The 21560-nt window shown below is 39.2% G+C and overlaps 1 protein-coding gene across 1 annotated transcript in view; it reads left to right on the forward strand.

The window, feature by feature from the left end:
- The first annotated feature begins 1289 nt into the window (after positions 1–1289).
- Positions 1290–21560, forward strand: part of LRRC72 (leucine rich repeat containing 72) — a 60990-nt gene continuing 40719 nt past the window's right edge. Inside the window, exons 1-3 of the mRNA XM_060414530.1 lie at positions 1290–1531; positions 7001–7074; positions 20241–20310. Of these exons, the coding sequence (XP_060270513.1) occupies positions 1439–1531; positions 7001–7074; positions 20241–20310 (237 nt within the window). The 5' untranslated portion in view covers positions 1290–1438. The remainder of the gene's footprint in view (positions 1532–7000; positions 7075–20240; positions 20311–21560) is intronic.

Here is a 21560-nt window from a genome sequence, read left to right on the forward strand (position 1 = left end):
GTCTCTCAGTTCCTTTCCTAAGAACAGAGCTATCTGTTTAAAATTTATTTCCTTCTCTGAATCAGTGTAAAGTGAAGAGATTTCAAAATAAAATATTTAAATGTGATTTTAGTAGAAATTAACTGGTTAGTAGTTCTATAAGATGCTCTCTAAAAGTAAATAGCCTATGGTTGTAAACCTCACATTTGTGTAATGTACAAAACTGACCAAGGAATATGCATTTCCATTTTTCTTTGTAGCATATTAATAAATGATATCTGGAAAGTTGTAATACATATTAACAACAAAGATGGGAGACGAGATGCTAGTAAATTATTTTATACCTTTTCTCAGTGGACCATTCCTCTCATCTGATTTTTATTCCTGGGTTAAAAACTATTTAAACAATGGTTCTTAGATGGTTACTTTCCCCATGGTACCTAGAAGAACTTTTATCCACCCACCTCAACAGGCTCAGGTACTTATGAAAAGTATTTATACTCAAATATTTATAAAAAGTTCTAGAAATAATGTGTTTTGATTTCTTCACTGAGATCTTTTTTTTTAATGCTCTAGTCCAATACCAACACTTTTTAATGCAAGTAGCTTGATCCATTTCAAAAAATTACATTTAATTCCTAGATTTCAAGTTCAAATTTGGTGCCAAGAAACCAACCTATTCAATTGAATCAATTTTTATTTTTATTAAATGCAATGTGTTAGGTCCTGGCCAGAAAAAACAAACAAACAAACAAACAAACAAACAAACCTCCAGCCTCCAAAGTTTCCCAAGCTAGAGGAGAACCAAATTCTTATAAATAAAATCATAAAGTCTTCAAGATTGGATGAGACTGGCCAGATAGTGGCTCAGCTTAACAAAATAAATCCTAATGCAATATTTCTTTTCAGAAAATAAAAATTAATGCAAAATTTACATGATGAACAAAAATGTCAAAATTTAAAATAAAGACAGTCTCACTAGTATTGATTCCGCCCTCCCCCCCCCCCGCCCCCGTTTTTTGCGTTAAGCTCCGGGAGGACTCCATCAGGCCTCGCTTCACGCCTACCCTCCACGGGGGGCTGGTGGTTTCCACACACATCTACTTTTCAGAAACCTAAGTTTTCAGATCTCAGTAGAGTTATTATTGCTGGGTGACTTCAGTGGGGCCCTCTGATACACTCGTGGCCTCTGGTCTCCACCCGATCGCCATCCCTCCTACATCCGCGGTATGCAGCACCCGGCTCAGGAGAAACGCTGGAGACCCGCGGTACGACGAAGTGGCTGTTGCAGGGCCGCAAGCGCAAACGTCACAGAAGTCCGGATTTGGCTTCACATCTTCCCTACTTCGGATTGGCTTTTAGTCCACAGGGTGGTGGTAACTCTTGGTAACCGCCAGAACAGTCAGCCGCAGGCCAGGCTGGGTCGATCACAGGTGCTGCTGAGTGCCCGGGTGTCCTGATGGCCAGGGACCCCAGTCATCTGCCGCGTGCCTGCCGACACCCAGCAATCCCAGTGAGGGCCGCAGAAGCTGCCCTGGAAATCAGCCGTACGGTGAGCATCTCCCTCGTTCCCAGACCACGGAACGTTTCGGGGTATCCTGACAGATGCTCCAGTCCGCTAAAGCCACCCCGGGGTCCAGGGCGAAGGGATAACGCCATCACAGTCCCCAGCCAAACCTTCCACTGGGGCTAGAAGCCTGTAATCTCCTGACTGGGGTTTGGGGACTGCCTCGATCCACACTACTTACACTGACCCTTGCCCATTTAATATCTCGTGCATATATAATTATGGCAGTGTATAGAGAGACAAACAGGACCTCCCAGGTGGCGCTAGTGATAAAGAACCCTCCTGCCAATTCAGGAAAGGTGAGAGACACGGTTCGATCCCTGAGTCAGGAAGATCCCCTGGAGAAGGGAATGGCAACCCACTCCAGTATTGTTGCCTAGAGAATCTCATGGACAGAGGAGCCTGGTGGGCTACAGTCTATAGAATGGAGGAAGAGTCAGACAGGACTGAAGCACCTGAGCATGCCTGCTGGCACACAGAGATTAACAACACCATAAATTTGAAATCTTGACCTTCCAACAGATATATATATATCTACACACCCATGTAGAGCCCTGAAATGTTGTTTCCCTAAAGTGCAGATTGACACACTAGGGAGGAAAAGTTCTTTGAGGGAAAATACAAGCAGAGTTGAGGACAATTTAGATAATGACTAAAAAAATCCTTGAGTGGGAAATGAAAAAAAGCCACAATTGTTTGGTGCCATTTAGGACCTAACAAGGTGTTCTAGAGTTCTCACACTTGTCTAGAAAGGCTTGGAGCTATGATAATTAATCAAGGCTGAACATTCTGTAATAAATTGGAAACTTGTGGCACATGTATATTGCATGAAGGTATAGGAATGTATCATTATAGTAGATAAATCATCAAAGTGAGGATATTTTCTTCTATAGATCTTAATAAAGTCTTCATTCTTCTAGGATGTAGTAGTCCCACAATTTTCAAACATTTTATTCTATTTTATCTAGATCCCAAGGTATCTGCAGTGGAAGTAGCTGCTTTTTTCTTCTCTGTGCTAAAATGATCTACATCTAAGTTTTCTGTTGGGTTGTTTTTATTTTCCTGTTTCATCAGTCAGTTAACTTGAAAGCTAACATTTCCCCCTTATCAGATTCCTGAAATTGCTCTGCAAATTGGATACCTTTTCTGTGTGATATTCTCTACCATGCTACACAATTTTGCAGATTCAAATTCTACCTTCTTGAAACCCGCCCTCCCTGCTCCCATTGTTTTTGCTTCTCTTCATAACTTTATAACAATCCCTCATGTATCTTCTTATGCAGCTTGGCTCTCTCCTCCTCCTTCCGAATGTAGACACTTCAGGATGATCTTCCCTGGGTCCCACTCTCTTCTCTGTGCTGGCTGACGACCAGGCTGGACATACCTATCCTGACACTATGGCGAGATTCGCTCTCCCACTTGCAACTTTCTGGCGGTCGCCTTGACCTCTTCCACCAGTGCTTCAGTTTCACCCTTTCTCAACTGCATGCATCTTCCCTCCCAGTCACCTTTCTCATCATCATGTCATCACATCAGTATCGTCACCGGTGGCTTCCCTTGCCCTCATTCTCTGCCTCCAGTTACTTGCCAGTTCTCATCAGTTCTCTCTGTATCTCACATGTCGTACCTGTTCACTGCTTATTCCCACTTGCTTCTGTCCCTGGGGCAGGCTTATCAGATCTTGACTTGATTTTCCAGCGGCAGCCTTGCTTCCTGTCTGCAGTTCCATCTGCACCCTAGGCCATGAGATATGGTATGCTTTGTCACATCTTTTCTCCTGGGTGAAAATCCTATACTACTTCTCTGCAAACGTCCCAGAGTTGAGTCCATTGATGAATTACCCAGTTGTTATTAAGTCCATGCTTTTACAGCCCAACAAAGCAAGGGAACCAAAAGAGAAGGAGGAAAAATGATTTTAAAATAACTTGATATTGGATATTACTTAAAAGCATTGATATTGTTGTCATGTGAAAAATCAGAACTTTATTGGACTTCCTTATACTGATTTCACCATGCTGTTAGTATATATATTTATTATATATATATTTAATTTATATATACAAAATTAAATTTTAGATTACATAAAATACGTGATTTTGAGTTCTTGACCCATTAAAGTTTTCTTTGAGCAGTAGATACATACTTCTGAGCCTAAATTTCAAAGTGAGCACAAGTATATGACCCCAATTCACCTTTTAAAATGAATCCCTCACAGTTGCTTGCTGTATTCCTTTTTCCTGCCGCCAAAGACTGTACAGCCCTAATGCCTTGTACGTTCTTCCCCTGCTTTTCCTCCTCTATGTTCTTACTTCCCTGTGACTACAACGCTCATCCATCAAAATCTTTGGCTAAATTCTCCTCATTGTTCAGACTGAGCCCCGCTGTCTGTCTTGCCCTAAAATCCTCTCAAAGTTCCCAAAGTTGACAGTACTTTCTTATTCCTCTGAATTCACTAGAGTGGTATTTTTCTTTTCCCAAAGTGCTTAACATTTGCAACCTTCTTTTGCAACATTGTGTATCCTTCCTTCTCTTATTCAAAGTTCACTTATAGGGAACAGACATCTTACCTGATTCATTGCTACCTTTACTAGCTAGCCATAGACTAAAATGGTCGGCCTGAACCACAGTAGTTTGTGGCTCAATAAATAGCTGAATGATTTGTTTGGACAAACTTTCGTAGAAATGTTCATGTAAAAGTATGCTGTTGTGTGCAGCTATTGTAAAAAATAGTATGGCAATTCCTCAAAAAATTAAACATACAGTTATCATGTTATCCAGCAATTCTACTTCTGAGTATTAATATATACTCAAATGAAGTATAAACAGGATTTCAGATATTTGTACACCCATATTCATAGCACCATTATTCACAAAAGCCAAAACGTGGAAGCAACCCAAGTGTCCACTGATAGCTAAATGGAAAAACCAGATGTGGTATACACATACAATGGAATATTATTCAGCCTTAAAAGGAAGGAAATCTTGACATACACTACAACTAGATGATTCTTGAAGACACTATGCTAAGTAAAATAAGCCAGTCACAAAAAGGCAAATGCTGCATGCTTCCATTTATATAAGGTACTTAGAGTCGTCAAATTTATGGAGACCGATAGTAGAAGGGTGAGTGTCAGGAACAGGGGAGAGAGGGAAAGAAATGAAGAGGTAGTGTATAGTGGATACAGAAGTTCATTTGAGATAGATGAAAAACTTCTGAAAATGAATGGTAGTGATGGCTGCACAGCAATGTGAACGCACTTAATACCACAAAAATGTACAGTTACAATAGTAAATTCGACAGTGTGTATATATTACCACAATTTTAAAAAACAGGTCAGGGAAAGAATTCTTGTGTCTCTTTAGATGAAAGGAATATGCTGCTAGTGAAGTTGTTTGTTGATTGAGAACTGGAACTGTTCCACCACAGATTCACTGAAACTTGAAACTTCTTGGCGCATTTTCGAGTTCTTTGGCATTTTGACACTTTCTTGTTACCAGATTCATATGAAAGTTTTGCTTGGAAGGAAGTATGCCATGATAAAGAGCTGTGTAAATGAATAATTAATTAAATCAGTGATTTACATATTGTGAGTTTCAATTTCCCTTTTTCATTTTTTTATTTTCAAAATTTAAGTCCTGAAATATTCATTGCATGGGTAAAATGTTCAGAATGTATATTAATTTCTGATTACTAAATCAATATCATAAAATAGTCAAACATTATTGAAAAATGAATTTCCTAAAAAGTGACAGTCCCTTATAATCTCAAGTAATAACTTGTTAATGGTTTGGAGTGTGTGCATTTTGTGTGCATATCAATGTTGTTAGTAACAAAAATATTGTTACATATATAAATAGTATGCTGCATGGCATTTTTACGCAAAAATATAGTTTGGATATATTTTTTAGGTCTAGATATCCATCTCTATCTGTTTTTAAGCTACTGCATATGTCCTACTGTGACGTTACATCTTACTATAACCCCTATTCCAATTAATTGGGCATATTTCACAGCTACAGACAATGTATGTATAAGATGAGCAATGATATTCACATTTTGCTTGTGTGTGTATGTACTGATGTATTTCTGAGTGTTAGATGTGAAACTGTGGGATTAAGTTAGAAGCCAGCTTGCAATTTGAATAGGTAGCTGCAAAATTTTAATTATACTTTGACTAAGCCTTAACATTCAAAACACTTTGGCAAAACTGAGATTGACTGTGTATAGTACAAGCTGATGGTTTCGATGTTTAAATTAAAATACCCAGATGTGGATGTCTAATGGGTTTTTCCAAACTCCAAATTCAGCTCATTTATCATGGTCACAAAATACCCTAATGGAAATGCCTACACCTGAACCAATAAATTCTCCAAGCCCCAAGATCCAACTTGTGTAACAGGGTCACAAAGAAAGTTTGGGGTATAAATTAGCAGCTGTTCTCCATCCCTGGGGTGTCTGTCTTCCTCACTTCTAGATACTTGTTCATCCCATTAAATCTAACTTTTTAATGTCCCCTGCTAAGTAACAAAACCAATGTCAAAAATCCATAAATCACTTACTGACATTATAACCTCACCACCCACAACAAATTCAGGTTGAAATTTCTGAAATTTGGTGATTGCTTTGACCCTGATAATTACAGTGTTTGTCAGATTCCAGAAGTGCAATGATTATACTTTCCACTTCTGCTGTGTCTTGTTAGCTTTACTCCTTCATTGACAAATTATAGACGGTCTTTAATTTTTCCATATCATCTTAAGCTATATGGCCTATAAATGTTATTTTGTAATTTAGTAAAGGACCTTAAGAAGAAAAAGCAAAGCAGTTAAATAGCTGTTGTTGGATATGTATTTTCAAACAAAAAACCTATGGGAATAAAAATTGCTTCTTCTCCACCAAAAATTCCCATGGTCCAAATATATTAGTAACTCTTGAAACATGCATGAAGACACTATTTCTTTGCAGAGGAAAAAAAATAACATTGATACACTCATTCATTCGTTTGTCTGAAATTTATTGAGAAGTTATAGGGTACATTATACTCTTCTCCCTCCATCTCCAACCTTGACACTGTCTTCTGTAAAAATGGAAAACCTACCAAATATCAGTCCTTCATGCTTAAAGGAATATTTATAGATATTTTAAGACCAAATTACTCTTCCTCATGGAGAATAAAAGGCTTGTTTTTGGTATATAAGTACACATGAACATTTTTTTTTCTCGATTAAAATTTATTTACACATCTGTGCCCAGGATCAAGGATAATGAAATTCAACCACAAAAATGATTAAGTAATGTTGAATTGTAGTGTTGGAATTTATCAGTTTAGAGTAGTTGCCTCCATATTCACCTTTCTTTTGATCTTTTTGTAGACATTATTGTTATTGACTGCAAATGTCTCAGTATTTTTGCTCAGTGGAATGTGGCTTGACAGATTAATTATATGTTATCAGGCAATTGAAGAGCAGCTAAAGATATGTGGCCACAAGAGGGATGCTGATGTCTTTGAGCTGTTTCTTTCTCAAAAGTAAGTGTACTTTATGTAAGAAAGAGAAGAGCATCACGTTATGTTTCATAGATTCAAATGTTCTCTTCCATTGGTTTCCCCTTGTGTGGACTGGCAAGTAGCCCATGCTTGTTGGCATTCACAGTCTCTATTGGAGAGGCAGGATCCTGAAATGGATAAAAACAAAGATTATGGAGTCAGGCTGAGTTTGAATCCCAGTTCTGTCTCTTCCAACTGGATGATCCTGGGCATGTCATAAACCTATTAGGGTTGTCAGTTGAGCCAATGTAAATATAGAATACCAGTTACATGTGCATTTCAGAGAAACAAATGAATATAAGTTTTTTAGCATAAATATGTCCCACATCACATTGGGACATTTGTTGTTTCTCTGAAATGCACATGTAACTGTGGATCCTGTATTTTATTTAGCAAACCTATTGCCTACATATAACAGTACTATCTGCTTCACAGGGTCATTGTGAAGATTAAGTGAATTAGTTGAGAGTAGGGAAGGGTCTGGTACACAGTAATCAATCAACATTAGTGCAGTTAATATTCCTACTGTGATTAAAAGATATCAACTCATTATACCACTGTACTAAAATAATAGCCCCTATTATACTATAACCACCAGCCAATAACCTTCATACTAACTTTACTGGTAAGTAGAAAAACTTCTGCCTTATGTTACAATTTCCTTTCGTTCCACTCTGACTTCTCAACGTGGCAGGCAGCAAAGTGAGTCCTTCTTCTTCAGAGCAAATCACAGTGCCTGAGGCAGAGCCCAGGTGGAAGACAGAGTATGTATTCAATTGGATGCTGACAGCATAGGTTTTACTAGTGCACCGGTGATGCCTATGTAGAAAAGAGGCTTAGCATATTTCTACTTGCACTTAATATTCAGAACTTAGCTACTTTTTAAAGAAAACATCCTACTTTATCAATGAAGTTAATCACTTTTTCTCTGGTGATTTGAGGAAATCCTTTATTAATAAACATATTTCTTTTGTTAAATATTAATATGTTTTAGTTCATTAGTGCCGGGAATAATAGTTATCTTTGTAATGACCCTGAATCTCTTGGTGGTAAGAGAATAAATAGCTAGCAAATTTAAGATTTTTAAAAATAAACTTTTTAGAATGGAGCAAGTATGATAGGCAGTTCTGACAAACTCAAGGTCATGCTTTGATCTTCTCTATAGACCAGTTTGTTTTACAATAACAACAAATATTTTTTTGTCTTCAAAAGATTGTATCTCTAAGCCTTTCATGATTTTAACAACTGTACACTAATGATCATTAGGATAAGTAGATAACGATAAGAAAAGCTTTCAAACACTAGCAAAATGGAAATATTGATTTTCTGACAGTGGATAATTAGTGGTCTTCTCAATTCAAGGATAATACATTTTGTATCCCAAGAATACAAAATTATCATTTAATACATCTAGCTACAAAAAATGTTTCACAGTCCAGATGACAATAAACTGGGTAAATTAGGTTATTTGCCCAAGTCTTTGTTGCCCTTGGAAAACAGAAAGGATCATATCAATGTTTCCTTGAGAAATCATGGAGAACATATACTGTAACAACAGAGTTGATGTATCATTGTCAGCATGAGTCATTGTCATCATTAGTAGTAGAGTTTCTTTTTTTTTTAACTTTTTAAACTTTAAAATATTGTATTGGTTTTGCTATACATCAACATGAATCTGCCATGGGTATACATGTGTTCCCCATTCTGGACCCCGCTCCCACCTCCCTCCCCATACCATCCCTCTGGGTCGTCCCAGTGCACCAGCCCCAAGCATCCTGTATCGTGCATAGAACCTGGACTGGCAATTAGTTTCACATATGATATTATACATGTTTCAAGTCATTCTCCCAAATCATCCCACCCTCGCCCTCTCTCACAGAGTTCAAAAGACTGTTCTACACATCTGTATCTCTTTTGCTGTCTTGCTTACAGGGTTATCGTTACCATCTTTCTAAATTCCATATATATGTGCTAGTATACTGTATTGGTGTTTTTCTTTCTGGCTTACTTCACTCTGTATAATCAGCTCCAGTTTCATCCACCTCATTAGAACTGATTCAAGTATTCTTTTTAATGGCTGAGTAATACCCCATTGTGTATATGTACCACAGCTTTCTTATCCATTTGTCTACTGATGGACAACTAGGTTGCTTCCATGTCCTGGCTATTATAAACAGTGCTGCGATGAACATTGGGGTACACGTGTCTCTTTCAATTCTGGTTTCCTCTGTGTGTATGCCCAGCAGTGGGATTGCTGGGTCATAAGGCAGTTCTGTTTCCAGTTTTTAAGGAATCTCCACACTGTTCTCCATAGTGGCTGTACTAGTTTGCATTCCCACCAACAGTGTAAGAGGGTTCCCTTTTCTCCACACCCTCTCCAGCATTTATTGCTTGTAGACTTTTGGATAGCAGCCATTCTGACTGGCATGAAATGGTACCTCATTGTGGTTTTGATTTGCATTTCTCTGATAATGAGTGATGTTGAGCATCTTTTCATATTTTCATTTTTATATGTTTGTTAGCCATCTGTATGTCTTCTTTGGAGAAATGTCTGTTTAGTTCTTTGGCCCATTTTTTGATTGGGTCTATTATTTTTCTGGAATTGAGCTGCAGGATCTGCTTGTATATTTTTGAGATTAGTTGTTTGTCAGTTGCTTCATTTGCTATTATTTTCTCCCATTCCAAAGGCTGTCTTTTCACCTTGCTTATAGTTTCCTTTCTTGTGCAGAAGCTTTTAATTTTAGTTAGGCCCCATTTGTTTATTTTTGCTTTTATTTCCAATATTCTGGGAGGTGGGTCATAGAGGATCCTGCTGTGATTTATGTCGGAGAGTGTTTTGCCTATGTTCTCCTCTAGGAGTTTTATAGTTTCTGGTCTTATGTTTAGATCTTTAATCCATTTTGAGTTTATTTTTGTGTATGGTGCTACAAAGTGTTCTAGTTTCATTCCTTTACAAGTGGTTGACCAGTTTTCCCAGCACCACTTGTTAAAGAGATTGTCTTTTCTCCATTGTATATTCTTGCCTCCTTTGTTTAAGACAAGGTGTCCATAGGTGTGTGGATTTATCTCTGGGCTTTCTATTTTGTTCCATTGATCTATATTTCTGTCTTTGTGCCAGTACCATACTGTCTTGATGACTGTGGCTTTGTAGTAGAGCCTGAAGTCAGGCATATTGATTCCTCCAGTTCCATTCTGCTTTCTCAAGATTTCTTTGGCTATTTGAGGTTTTTTGTATTTCCTTACAAATTGTGAAATTATTTGTTCTAGCTCTGTGAAAAATACCTTTGGTAGCTTGATAGGGATTGCATTGAATCTATAGATTGCTTTGGGTAGTGTACTCATTTGCACTATATTGATTCTTCCAATCCATGAACACAGTATATTTCTCCATCTGTTAGTGTCCTCTTTGATTTCTTTCACCAGTGTTTTATAGTTTTCTATATATAGGTCTTTAGTTTCTTTAGGTAGATATATTCCTAAGTATTTTATTCTTTACGTTGCAATGGTGAATGGAATTTTTCCTTAATTTCTCTTTCTATTTTCTCATTATTAGTGTATAGGAATGCAAGGGATTTCTGTGTGTTGATTTTATATACTGCAACTTTACTATATTCATTGATTAGCTCTAGTAATTTTAAGGTGGAGTCTTTAGGGTTTTCTATGTAGAGGATCATGTCATCTGCAAACAGTGAGAGTTTTACTTCTTCTTTTCCAATTCGGATTCCTTTTGTTTCTTTTTCTGCTCTGATTGCTGTGGCCAAAACTTCCAAAACTATGTTGAATAGTGTGGTAAGAGTGGGCACCCTTGTCTTGTTCCTGACTTTAGGGGAAATGCTTTCAATTTTTCACTGAGGATGATGTTTGCTGTGGGTTTGTCATATATAGCTTTTATTATGTTAAGGTATGTTCCTTCTGTGCCTGCTTTCTGGAGAGTTTTTATCATAAATGGATGTTGAATTTTGTCAAAGGCTTTCTCTGCATCTATTTAGATAATCATATGGCTTTCATTTTTCAATTTGTTAATATGGTGTATTACATTGATTGATTTGTGGATATTGAAGAATCCTTGCATCCCTGGGATAAAGCCCACTTGGTCATGGTGTATGATCTTTTTAATGTGTTGTTGGATTCTGATTGCTAGAATTTTGTTAAGGATTTTTGCATCTATGTTCATCAGTGATATTGGCCTATAGTTTTTTTTTTTTTTATTGTGGCATCTTTGTCAGGTTTTGGTATTAGAGTGATGGTGGCCTCATAGAATGAGTTTGGAAGTTTACCTTCCTCTGCAATTTTCTGAAAGAATCTGAGTAGCATAGGTGTTAGCTGTTCTCTAAATTTTTGGTAGAATTCAGCTGTGAAGCCGTCTAGACCTGGGCTTTTGTTTGCTGGAAGATTTCTGATTACAGTTTCAATTTCCATGCTTGTATTGGGTCTGTTAAGATTTTCTATTTCTTCCTGGTTCAGTTTTGGAAAGTTGTACTCTTCTAAGAATTTGTCCATTTCTTCCAAGTTGTCCATTTTATTGGCATATAATGCTGATAGTAGTCTCTTATGATCCTTTGTATTTCTGTGTTGTCTGTTGTGATCTCTCCATTTTCATTTCTAATTTTATTGATTTGATTTTTGTCCCTTTGTTTCTTGATGAGTCTGGCTAATGGTTTGTCAGTTTTATTTATCCTCTCAAACAACCAGCTTTTGGCTTTGTTAATTTTTGCTATGGTCTCATTTGTTTCTTTTGCATTTATTTCTGCCCTAATTTTTAAGATTTCTTCCCTTCTGCTAACCCTGGGGTTCTCCATTTCTTCCTTTTCTAGTTGCTTTAGGTGTAGTGTTAGGTTATTTACTTGACTTTTTTCTTATTTCTTGAGGTATGCCTGTATTGCTATGAACCTTCCCCTTAGCACTGTTTTTACGGTGTGCCACAGGTTTTGGGTTGTTGTGTTTTCATTTTCATTCGTTTCTATGCATATTTTGATTTCTTTTTTGATTTCTTCTGTGATTTGTTGGTTATTCAGCAGCATGTTGTTTAGCCTCCATATGTTGGAATTTTTAATAGTTTTTCTCCTGGAATTGAGATCTAATCTTACTGCATTGTGGTCAGAAAAGATACTTGGAATGATTTCAATTTTTTTGAATTTACCAAGGCTAGATTTATGGCCCAGGATGTGATCTATCCTGGAGAAGGTTCCATGTGCATTTGAGAGAAAGGTGAAATTCATTGTTTTGGGGTGAAATGTCCTGTTGATATCAATTAGGTCTAAGTGTTCTATTGTATCATTTAAAGTTTGTGTTTCCTTGTTAATTTTCTCTTTAGTTGATCTATCCATAGGTATGAGTGGGGTATTAAAGTCTCCCATTATTATTGTGTTATTGTTAATTTCCCCTTTCATACTTGTTAGCATTTGTCTTACATATTGCGGTGCTCCTATGTTGGGTGCATATATATTTATAATTGTTATATCTTCTTCCTTTGATCATTATGCAGTGTCCTTTGTCTCTTTTCACAGCCTTTGTTTTAAAGTCTATTTTATCTGATATGAGTATTGCTACTCCTGCTTTCTTTTGGTCTCTATTTGTGTAGAATATCTTTTTCCAGCTATTCACTTTCAGTCTATATGTGTCCCTTGTTTAGAGGTGGGTTTCTTGTAGACGACATATATAGGGGTCTTATTTTTGTATCCATTCAGCCAGTCTTTTGGTTGGGGCATTCAACCCATTTATGTTTAAGGTAATTATTGATAAGTATGATCCCATTGCCATTTTATTAATTTTTTTGTGTTCGATTTTATACACCCTTTTTGTGTTTCCTGTCTAGAGAAGATCCTTTCGCATGTGTTGGAGAGCTGGTTTGGTGGTGCTGAATTCTCTCAGCTTTTGCTTGTCTGGAAAGCTTTGATTTCTCCTTCATATTTGAATGAGATCCTTGCTGGGTACAGTAATCTGGGCTGTAGGTTATTTTCTTTCATCACTTAAGTATGCCCTGCCATTCCCTCCTGGCCTGAAGAGTTTCTATTGAAAGATCAGCTGTTATCCTTAAAGGGAATCCCCTTGTGTGTTATTTGTTGTTTTTCCCTTGCTGCTTTTAATCTTTGTTCTTTGTATTTGATCTTTGTTAATTTGACTAATATGTCTCTTGAGGTGTTTCACCTTGGGTTTATCTTATTTGGGACTCTCTGGGTTTCTTGGACTTGGGTGATTATTTCCTCTCCATTAGAGGGAAGTTTTCAACTATTATCTCCCATTAGAGGGAAGTTTTCAACTATTATCTCCTCAAGTATTTTCTCATGGTCTTTCTTTGTGCCTTCTTCTGGGACTCGTATGCTTCAAATGTTGAGGCGTTTAACATTGTCCCAGAGGTCTCTGAGATTGTCCTCGTTTCTTTCAATTGGTTTTTCTTTTTTCCTCTCTGATTCATTCATTTCTACCATTCTAACCTCTACCTCACCAATCCTATCTTCTACCTCTGTTATTCTACTATTTTTTCCCTCCAGAGTGTTTTTGATCTCATTTATTGCATTGTTCATTATATACTGACTCTTTTTTTTATTTCTTCTAGGTCCTTGTTAAACCTTTCTTGCATCTTCTCAATCCTTGTCTCCAGGCTATTTATCTGTGATTCCATTTTGATTTCAAGATTTTGGATCATTTTCACTATCAATATTTGGAATTCTTTATCTGGTAGATTCCCTATCTCTTCCTCTTTTGTTTGGTTTGGTGGGCATTTATCCTGTTCCTTATTCTTCTGTCTCTTCATCTTATTTATATTGCTGTTTGGGGTGGTCTTTCTATATTCTGGCAGTTTGTGGAGTTCTCTTTTTTGTGGAGGTTCCTCACTGTGGGTAGGGTTATACGGGTGGCTTGTCAAGGTTTCCTGGTTAGGGAAGCTTGTGTCGGTGGTCTGGTGGGTAGAGATGGATTTCTTCTCTCTGGAGTGCAATGAAATGTCCAGTAATGAGTTATGAGATATCAATGGGTTTGGAGTGACTTTGGGCAGCCTGTATATTGAAGCTCAGGGCTGTGTTCCTGTGTTGCTGGAGAATTTGCATGGTAGGTCTTGCTCTGGAACTTGTTGGCCCTTGGGTGGTGCTTGGTTTCAGATATGGAGGCATTTGATGAGCTCCTGTCAATTAATGTTCCCTGGAGTCAGGAGTTCTCTGGTGTTCTCAGGATTTGAACTTAAGCCTCCTGCTTCTGATTTTCAGTCTTATTTTTACAGTACCCTCAAGTCTTCTCCATCTATATAGCACCATTGATAAAACATCTAGGTTAAAGATGAAAAGTTTCTCCACAGTGAGGGACACCCAGAGAGGTTCACAGAGTTACATGGAGAAAAGAAGAGGGAGGGGGTAGTTAGAGGTGACTGGAATGAGATGAGGTGGGATCAGAAGAGGAGAGAGCAGGCTAGCCAGTAATCACTTCCTTATGTGCACTCCACAGTCTGGACCACTCAGAGATGTTCACAGAGTTATACAGAGAAGAGAGAGGGAGGAAGGAGACAGAGGTGGCCAGGAGGATAAAGGGGGGAATCAAAATGTGCGAGACAGATACAGCCAGTAATCAGTTCCCTAAGTGTTCTCCACAGTCCAGAACACACAAAGAGATTCACAGAGTTGGGTAGAGAAGAGAAAGGGGAGGGAGGAGATAGAGGAGACCTGGTGGAGAAAAAGGAGAGTCCCAAGGGGGAGAGAGCGGTCAAGCCAGTCATCTTGTTCCAAGTAAAAATGGGTACTGAAGATTGGGTTCTTAAAAGTACAAAATTGATAACAAATACCAAAAAGCAAAGATTAAAAGTCTAAAGTAGAAGTTGGATTTTCAAAAATACCATATAAACAAAAAAGAAAAAAAAGTCACAAAAATCATAAAAATATATATATATATGAAGTTTGCTTTAAAAAATAGGGTCTCTTTTTTTTGCAAAGTAATAGTAGGTTATAAAAATGGAAAAGGTGTAATAGAGGATGTAGAAATAAAAAAAATTTTAATTAAAGAATGATAATAAAAATAGTAAAAATATATTCAGGACTTTCTCTGGTGTTGTTGTGGGCAGTGTGGAGTCAGTTCATTTTCAGATAGTTCCTTGGTCCAGCTTATATTTCTCAAGATCTATAGGCCCCTTCCTATGTAGTCAGTACTAACTACAGGGTTTTAATCTGTTTCACCTGTCACTTCCAAGGAGGTTCCCTCTGTTTTAGCTTCTGTTTGCTGGTCTCTTCAGTGTCTAATTTCCGCCCTGACACAAGGGGGCGGTGTTGGACACTTTTTTAGGCTCACTTGTTCAGTCGTGCTGTGGGGAGGGAAAGAAAAGTGAAAGTGAAGCCGCTCAGTCGTGTCTGACTCTTTGCGACCCCATGGACTGTAGCCTATCAGGCTCCTCCGTCCATGGGATTTCCCAGGCAAGAGTGCTGGAGTGGGTTGCCATTTCCTTCTCCAGAGGATCTTCCTGACCCAGGAATTGAACCTGGGTGTCCCGTGTTGCAGGCAGACACTTCACCATCTGAGCCACCAGGGAAGCCTTGTAGGGAGGGAGGGACGCTGCAAACAAATAACACTGGCATGTGTTTGCAGTGTCTCGGCCACACTGGGTTTCCCCCCCTCTCACAGCGTGTATGCTTTCCCTGTCTACACTGCTTAGGCTCTAGGTTGCTCTGCCGGGATCTGTCTGAAGCCGGCCCTGGGTTGTATGCACTTCCCAGGTCTAAGCTGCTCAGGTTCAGGTACTCAGGTAGTCCTCAGAGGTGCAGACTCAGTTGGGCCTGCATTTTGTTCCCTTCCCAGATCCGAGCAACTCAGGTGACGAGGTGTTCGGCGAGCACGGTCGCTGCAATTTATTGCCTCCCCTGTCCCTGCCAATTGGTTTTCTGGGTGTACAACCAGCGCACCTTCTCAGGCGGATGTTGACCGTCCAGAATCCCAAGAAGTCTTGGTTAGTGACAAGCCTGCTTACAGTTTGGTAGATAATGCCTCTCTGGGGCCGCAATTGCCACCTTCCGGCTCTGGCTGTCTCCTGCGGGGAATGGGCTGGACCGTAGCCGGCTGGCTCTGCCCAGTCCTTTGTTCTGTGAGCGGGCCTGACGGTGTCTTAGGTTAGGGCTTTTCGCGTGGTAGCTATCCCACAGTCTGGCTTGCTAGCCCGTTAGTTCCCTCAGATTGCCCTCGGGGCAATCAGGGCCTGCCCTTACTCTAAGCGAAGCAGCCCGCACCTCCCTGGCCAGCCCCCGCTTGCTAGTGGCGGATGCAGGCGTCTGCACTGCTTCTCCGCTGGGGGAGTTACCGTTAGGCACATAATCTGTGGGTTTTAATTATGTATTTATTTTTCCTCCCAGTTATGTTGCCCTCTGTGGTTCCAAGGCTCACCACAGACTCGGCAGTGAGAGTGCTTCCTGGTGTTTGGAAACTTCTCTTTTTTAAGACTCCCTTCCCAGGATGGAGCTCCATCCCTACCTCTTTTGTCTCTTTTTTTGTCTTTTATACTTTTCCCTACCTCCTTTTGAAGACAATGGGCTGCTTTTCTGGGTGCCTGATATCCTCTGCCGGCATTCAGAAGTTGTTTTGTAGAATTTACTCAGCGTTCAAATGTTCTTTTGATGAATTTGTGGGGGAGAAAGTGGTCTCCCCGTCCTATTCTTCTGCCGTCTTAGGACCGCCTCCAGTAGTAGAGTTTCTATCATTGTCTTCCACTAGCCTCACCTTAAAATGTAATAGCCTGTTATTAATTTAGGATAAATTTATATGCAAAATAAACCTTTCTGACTTAAGTTAAATTCTCCTCAAAAGTGAGCCATTTTATTATATTATCTATAGCAGAGTGTCATACAACTATTACAAGAAAATTAATTTGACAGTGATGTGACAAAGTTGATATTTTATAGCATTAATATATGAAAATAACTTTTCTGGGAATCCTTGTAGAAACACTCTAAATGAGGCTTGAGTTTCTCTGCTACCATGTAGTGGCTGCTTTATTTTTCACAGGGAAAAAGTGGAGCTGACGTACCACCCTTGTTGTCCAGTGCGATAAGTGTGTCAGTGTCCAAAATTAGCTACACATCTTTAATGAAAGAGGAGACTGCATTATGTATACAATATATTACTAGTTGCTTTGAAGGAACCCAGAATATTTTGTTGTGTCAGGGAAGTACTTGAAGACTAATGGCACCTGTCAAAAGGACGAGGTGGTCTACTTGAAAAGCCTTCTGTTTGGGATAACCTGAGAATAATTTTTTTTAATTGATAAAAGATTAAGAAAAAAGTCTTCACATCTGAGAAGGATGAAGATGGGAAGGAATGAGAGAAAGAAAGGGGAGAAGCAGATCTTTTTTTACCAAGTACCAACTAAGAAATATAAAAAGAATGAGAGGATTAGAAAAATTACCATTTCATAATCCCAAACGTACTGATTCAGGTCAATATTATTAATCAAAGCTAAAGCCACCATTGAGAACCACCAATCTGTTCTCTGCAGTTACCAGAGGGGAGAGGGATTTGAGGGTAGGGCATGAAATAGGTGAACATGATCAAGAGGTACAAACTTTCAGTTGTAAAATAAGTGAGTGTTGGGGATGGAATGTATGAGAATACAGTTAATAATATTGTATTAACTTTGTATGGTTTCAGCAACTGGATTTCATCTGATGATCATTTTGCAGTATGTCCAGTATCAAATCACTCAGAAATTTGCCCCAGATATTGCTTTTCAATGATAAAATTTGTAAATACTTTCACAATGAAGAGAACTGGAAAATACAGCCTTAACAAAATCACTGAACTTAGCTTCACCAACAGGGTGAACAGGTGGCTCAGTGGTAAAGAATCTGCCTGCCAGTGCAGGAGACATAAGAGATCCCTGGGTCAGGAAGATCCCTTGGAGTTGGGCATGGCAGCCCACTCCAGTATTTTTGCCTGGAGACTCCCATGGAGAGAGGAGCCTGTAGGGCTACAGTCCATGGGGTTGCAAAGTGTTGAACATGACTTAGTGACTGAGCACACACACACAACCTTCACAAAGAGTGGGGCAAAGTGGCATCATTGTGCCTCCTGATGTGGTGTAGTAATTACCCACTGTTGTAATTTTAAAATGACCTTATTTAAATTTAATCATGAGGTAGCAATCAGACCCCTCAAGAATGTGAGAAATTCTATCAGACAACTGTCCTGGACTCTTCAGAAAGTAAACTTTGAAGGCAATAAAGGAGAGAAGGTGACTATTTTTAATTTAGGAAGACTAATGGATTATACAGAGTATATCATGCAAACTGCTGTGCTGAATGAACCACAGGCTGGAATCAAGGTTGCTGGGAGAAATATCAACAACTTCAGATACGCAGATGATACCACTCTAATGGCAGAAAATGAAGAGAAACTAAAGAGCCTCTTATGAGGGTGAAAGAGGAGAGTGAAATATCTGGCTTAAAACTCAACATTCAAAAAACTAAAATCATGACATCCAGTGCCATCACTTTATGGCAAATAAATGGGGAAAAAGTGGAAAGAGTGACAGATTTTATTTTCTTGGGGTCCAAAATCACTGCAGATGGTGACTGTAGCCATGAAATTAAAAGACGCTTGCTCCATGGAAGAAAAGTTATGACCAAGTTAGATAGCGTATTAAAAAGCAAGAGATTGCTTTGCCAAAAAAGGTCCGTATAGTGAAAGCTACAGTTTTTCTGGTAGTCATGTATGGATGTGAGAGTTGGATGATAAAGAAAGCTGAATGCCAAAGAATTGATGCCTTCATATTGTGAGACTCATGAGAGTCCCTTGGACTGCCCTGAATATTCATTGGAAGGAGATCAAACCAGTCAATCCTAAAGGAAATCAATCCTGACTATTCATTGGAAAGACTGATACTGAAGCTGAAGCTCCAATACTTTGGTCACCTGATAGGGAAAAGCCAACTTGTTGGAAAAGACCCTGATGCTGGGAAAGATTGAGGGCAGGAGGAAAAGGGCGGGGGGGTGGGGGTTGGGGGGAGGGAAGAGGCAGAAGATGAGATAATTGGATGGCATCACCAACTCAATGGCCGTGAGTCTGAGCAAACTCTGGGAGATAGCGAAGGACAGGGAAGCCTGGCATGCTGCAGGCCATGGGATCACAAAGAGTTGGACACAACTTAGCAACTAAAAAACAAACAATGGGTTATACCAACTGAAAATGGGTTATACCAGTGCATCAGTGTTGATGCAATTCTGGGTTTAAACAAGCAAAAAATCTGTAAAAAAAAAAAAAAAAAAAAGAGTAGGGACAACAGGAACAATTTGAATATGAATAGCAGTGTATTAGATGATATCGTTTAATTCAATTTTAATTTTCTCAGGTTTGATATTGGTATGGTGGTTAAGCAGGAGAATGTCCTCGTTTGAGGGATGCGTGTGCTGAAGTATTTATGAATCAAAGCCCTGGAGTCATGTCTGCAACTTATTTTCAAACGATTCACCAAGAAACTTATCAACTAGCAAATAGGTAAATTGTGTATACAGATAAGAGAGTGAACATAAATGTGGCAAAATATTAAAAATTATGGACTTCTCTAGTGACTCAGTGGTAAAGAATCCCATGGACAGAGAAGCCTGGTGGGCTACAGTCCATGAGGTCACAAGAGCTGGACATGGCTGAAGTGACTTAGCACACACACATATGATAAACAACAATGGGAGAATAAAACACTTCACTCACTCTCTGCCTCTTCAGGTCCTGCAGTTTCCATGTCTTAAACCCAGTTTGGCCAAGATCTGGACAACCTCAAACTAAAGACCTCATAGGCAGCCACGTAGGAAGCAGGAGCCGATGCTGTTTCCCACATTGACCTTAAGTCTGGCGTCTTCTGCTCTTACTTTTGTTCCTCTGGCCTCTCCTCAGTGAAGTCTTTTAAAATGAAGGTCCCAATAAATTCAGTTGTAATGAGGTATAAATTCTACTAACGTGATAAATTTCCTCCTTTTAGTATTTGCTTTAACTGGCTGACAAAAATCTTAATCCAAGAATGAAGTTTTAAAGGTGGAATGTAGGAAATTAGCCTGTATAAATGTGCCAATAATTTTGAAAGGACAGAAAGAGGCCTTTTCAATTCTCCCCAAGTCATACTATATAAGCAACTTTAGACATGAATAAATTAATTGTTGCTAATATTCACTTTCTCTTTTCCTTTCCAGGGAGCTGACAGAGGTCATTGATCTTTCTAGGTTTAAAAAATTAAAATACTTATGGCTGCATCATAACAAGGTAGTGTGATATTTGATCTTTACGTGGCTCTCTGATTAAACTACAATCTTAATTTCATGTTTTTAATAGAACTGGTCATTAAAAGTATTAATATTTTATAATCCTAATTTTAATATAGGTAAGGAACTATATGTATATACAAAGTGGTATAGCGCTAGTGGTAGAGAATCTGCCCGCCAACCCTGAAGACTTAAGAAACGTGGGTTTGATCCCAGGGCTGGGAAGATCCCCTGGAGGAGGGCAGTATTCTGGAGAATCCTCATGGGCAGAGGAGCCTGGCGGGCTACAGAACACAGGGTCGCAAACAGCCAGAAACAACTGAGGCGACTTTGCACACATGCATATTGAATAGGTCAGCTGGTGAGATGTTGTCAGATGGGAGCTTTACTTTTTCCTCCCATGTTCTTTCAAAACTGTTCAATGTAAGCTGCTGCTTCCCAGTTTCCTGAAAGAAAACTTGTGCAGTCTCATGACTTTTTTTCTCTCTCTCTTTTGTCGTCCAAGAACTTTCAGTCCGTTTTAAGCCAGTCTTAGGCTCAGTTCAGAAATGAGAATATGGAGATGAATATGTTAATTCATAAATGAGACATCCCCCATCTCTCCTCTCTTATTCAGCTAGGGCTGACTGTGGATGGCCATCTGCCTTCTTCACTAGCAAGGGGATGTGGCTGGTTGTTTTCTTGCCTCATACCTCTAGCCCAGCCTTCGCAAGTTAGTATGGAATGGGGAAGTGTAGAGGCAGTGGAAAGGCCAAGGAAAAGCAAAGTTATTTTTCAGTTTGCACCCACTGATATTAACAATGTTCAGAGTTTATTGTTTTCTCCCATTGGGTTATTCAGAAGTCCCCTCTGCTAGGTTTCTCCAACTCTGATTCCTCTTTGCTGGCCACTCCAGACCTCCCCTAACCTTGCATCCCAATCGCTCTCACATCTAAGCATCTCTTGCCTTGGCAAACTGCCCTCTTGGGCAGGATCCTTTGTAAAGTGCCCTAGATCAACATTCCTCCTAAGGTCCTGCGTGCATTCCCCAGAACTCACACACATTGTCCTGCCATGTGAGGGACTGATTACCTCCCAAGCTGATCTAGCTTCTTCAGGAAGTGCCAGGCACTCAGCCATCATGTCACCAGCTGCCAGGAAGGCTCATCAAGGTCACTGAGTGTGGTCCTTGAGGCTGCTCTTAGAGGCCAGGGTTAGTCGGCAGAGTCTTCCCACCTCCTCCTCCATAATGGGGCCAAACTGGAGCTCCAA

Source organism: Ovis aries, chromosome 4 (assembly GCF_016772045.2).
Source record: "Ovis aries strain OAR_USU_Benz2616 breed Rambouillet chromosome 4, ARS-UI_Ramb_v3.0, whole genome shotgun sequence".
Classification (NCBI taxonomy): Eukaryota; Metazoa; Chordata; class Mammalia; order Artiodactyla; family Bovidae; genus Ovis; species Ovis aries.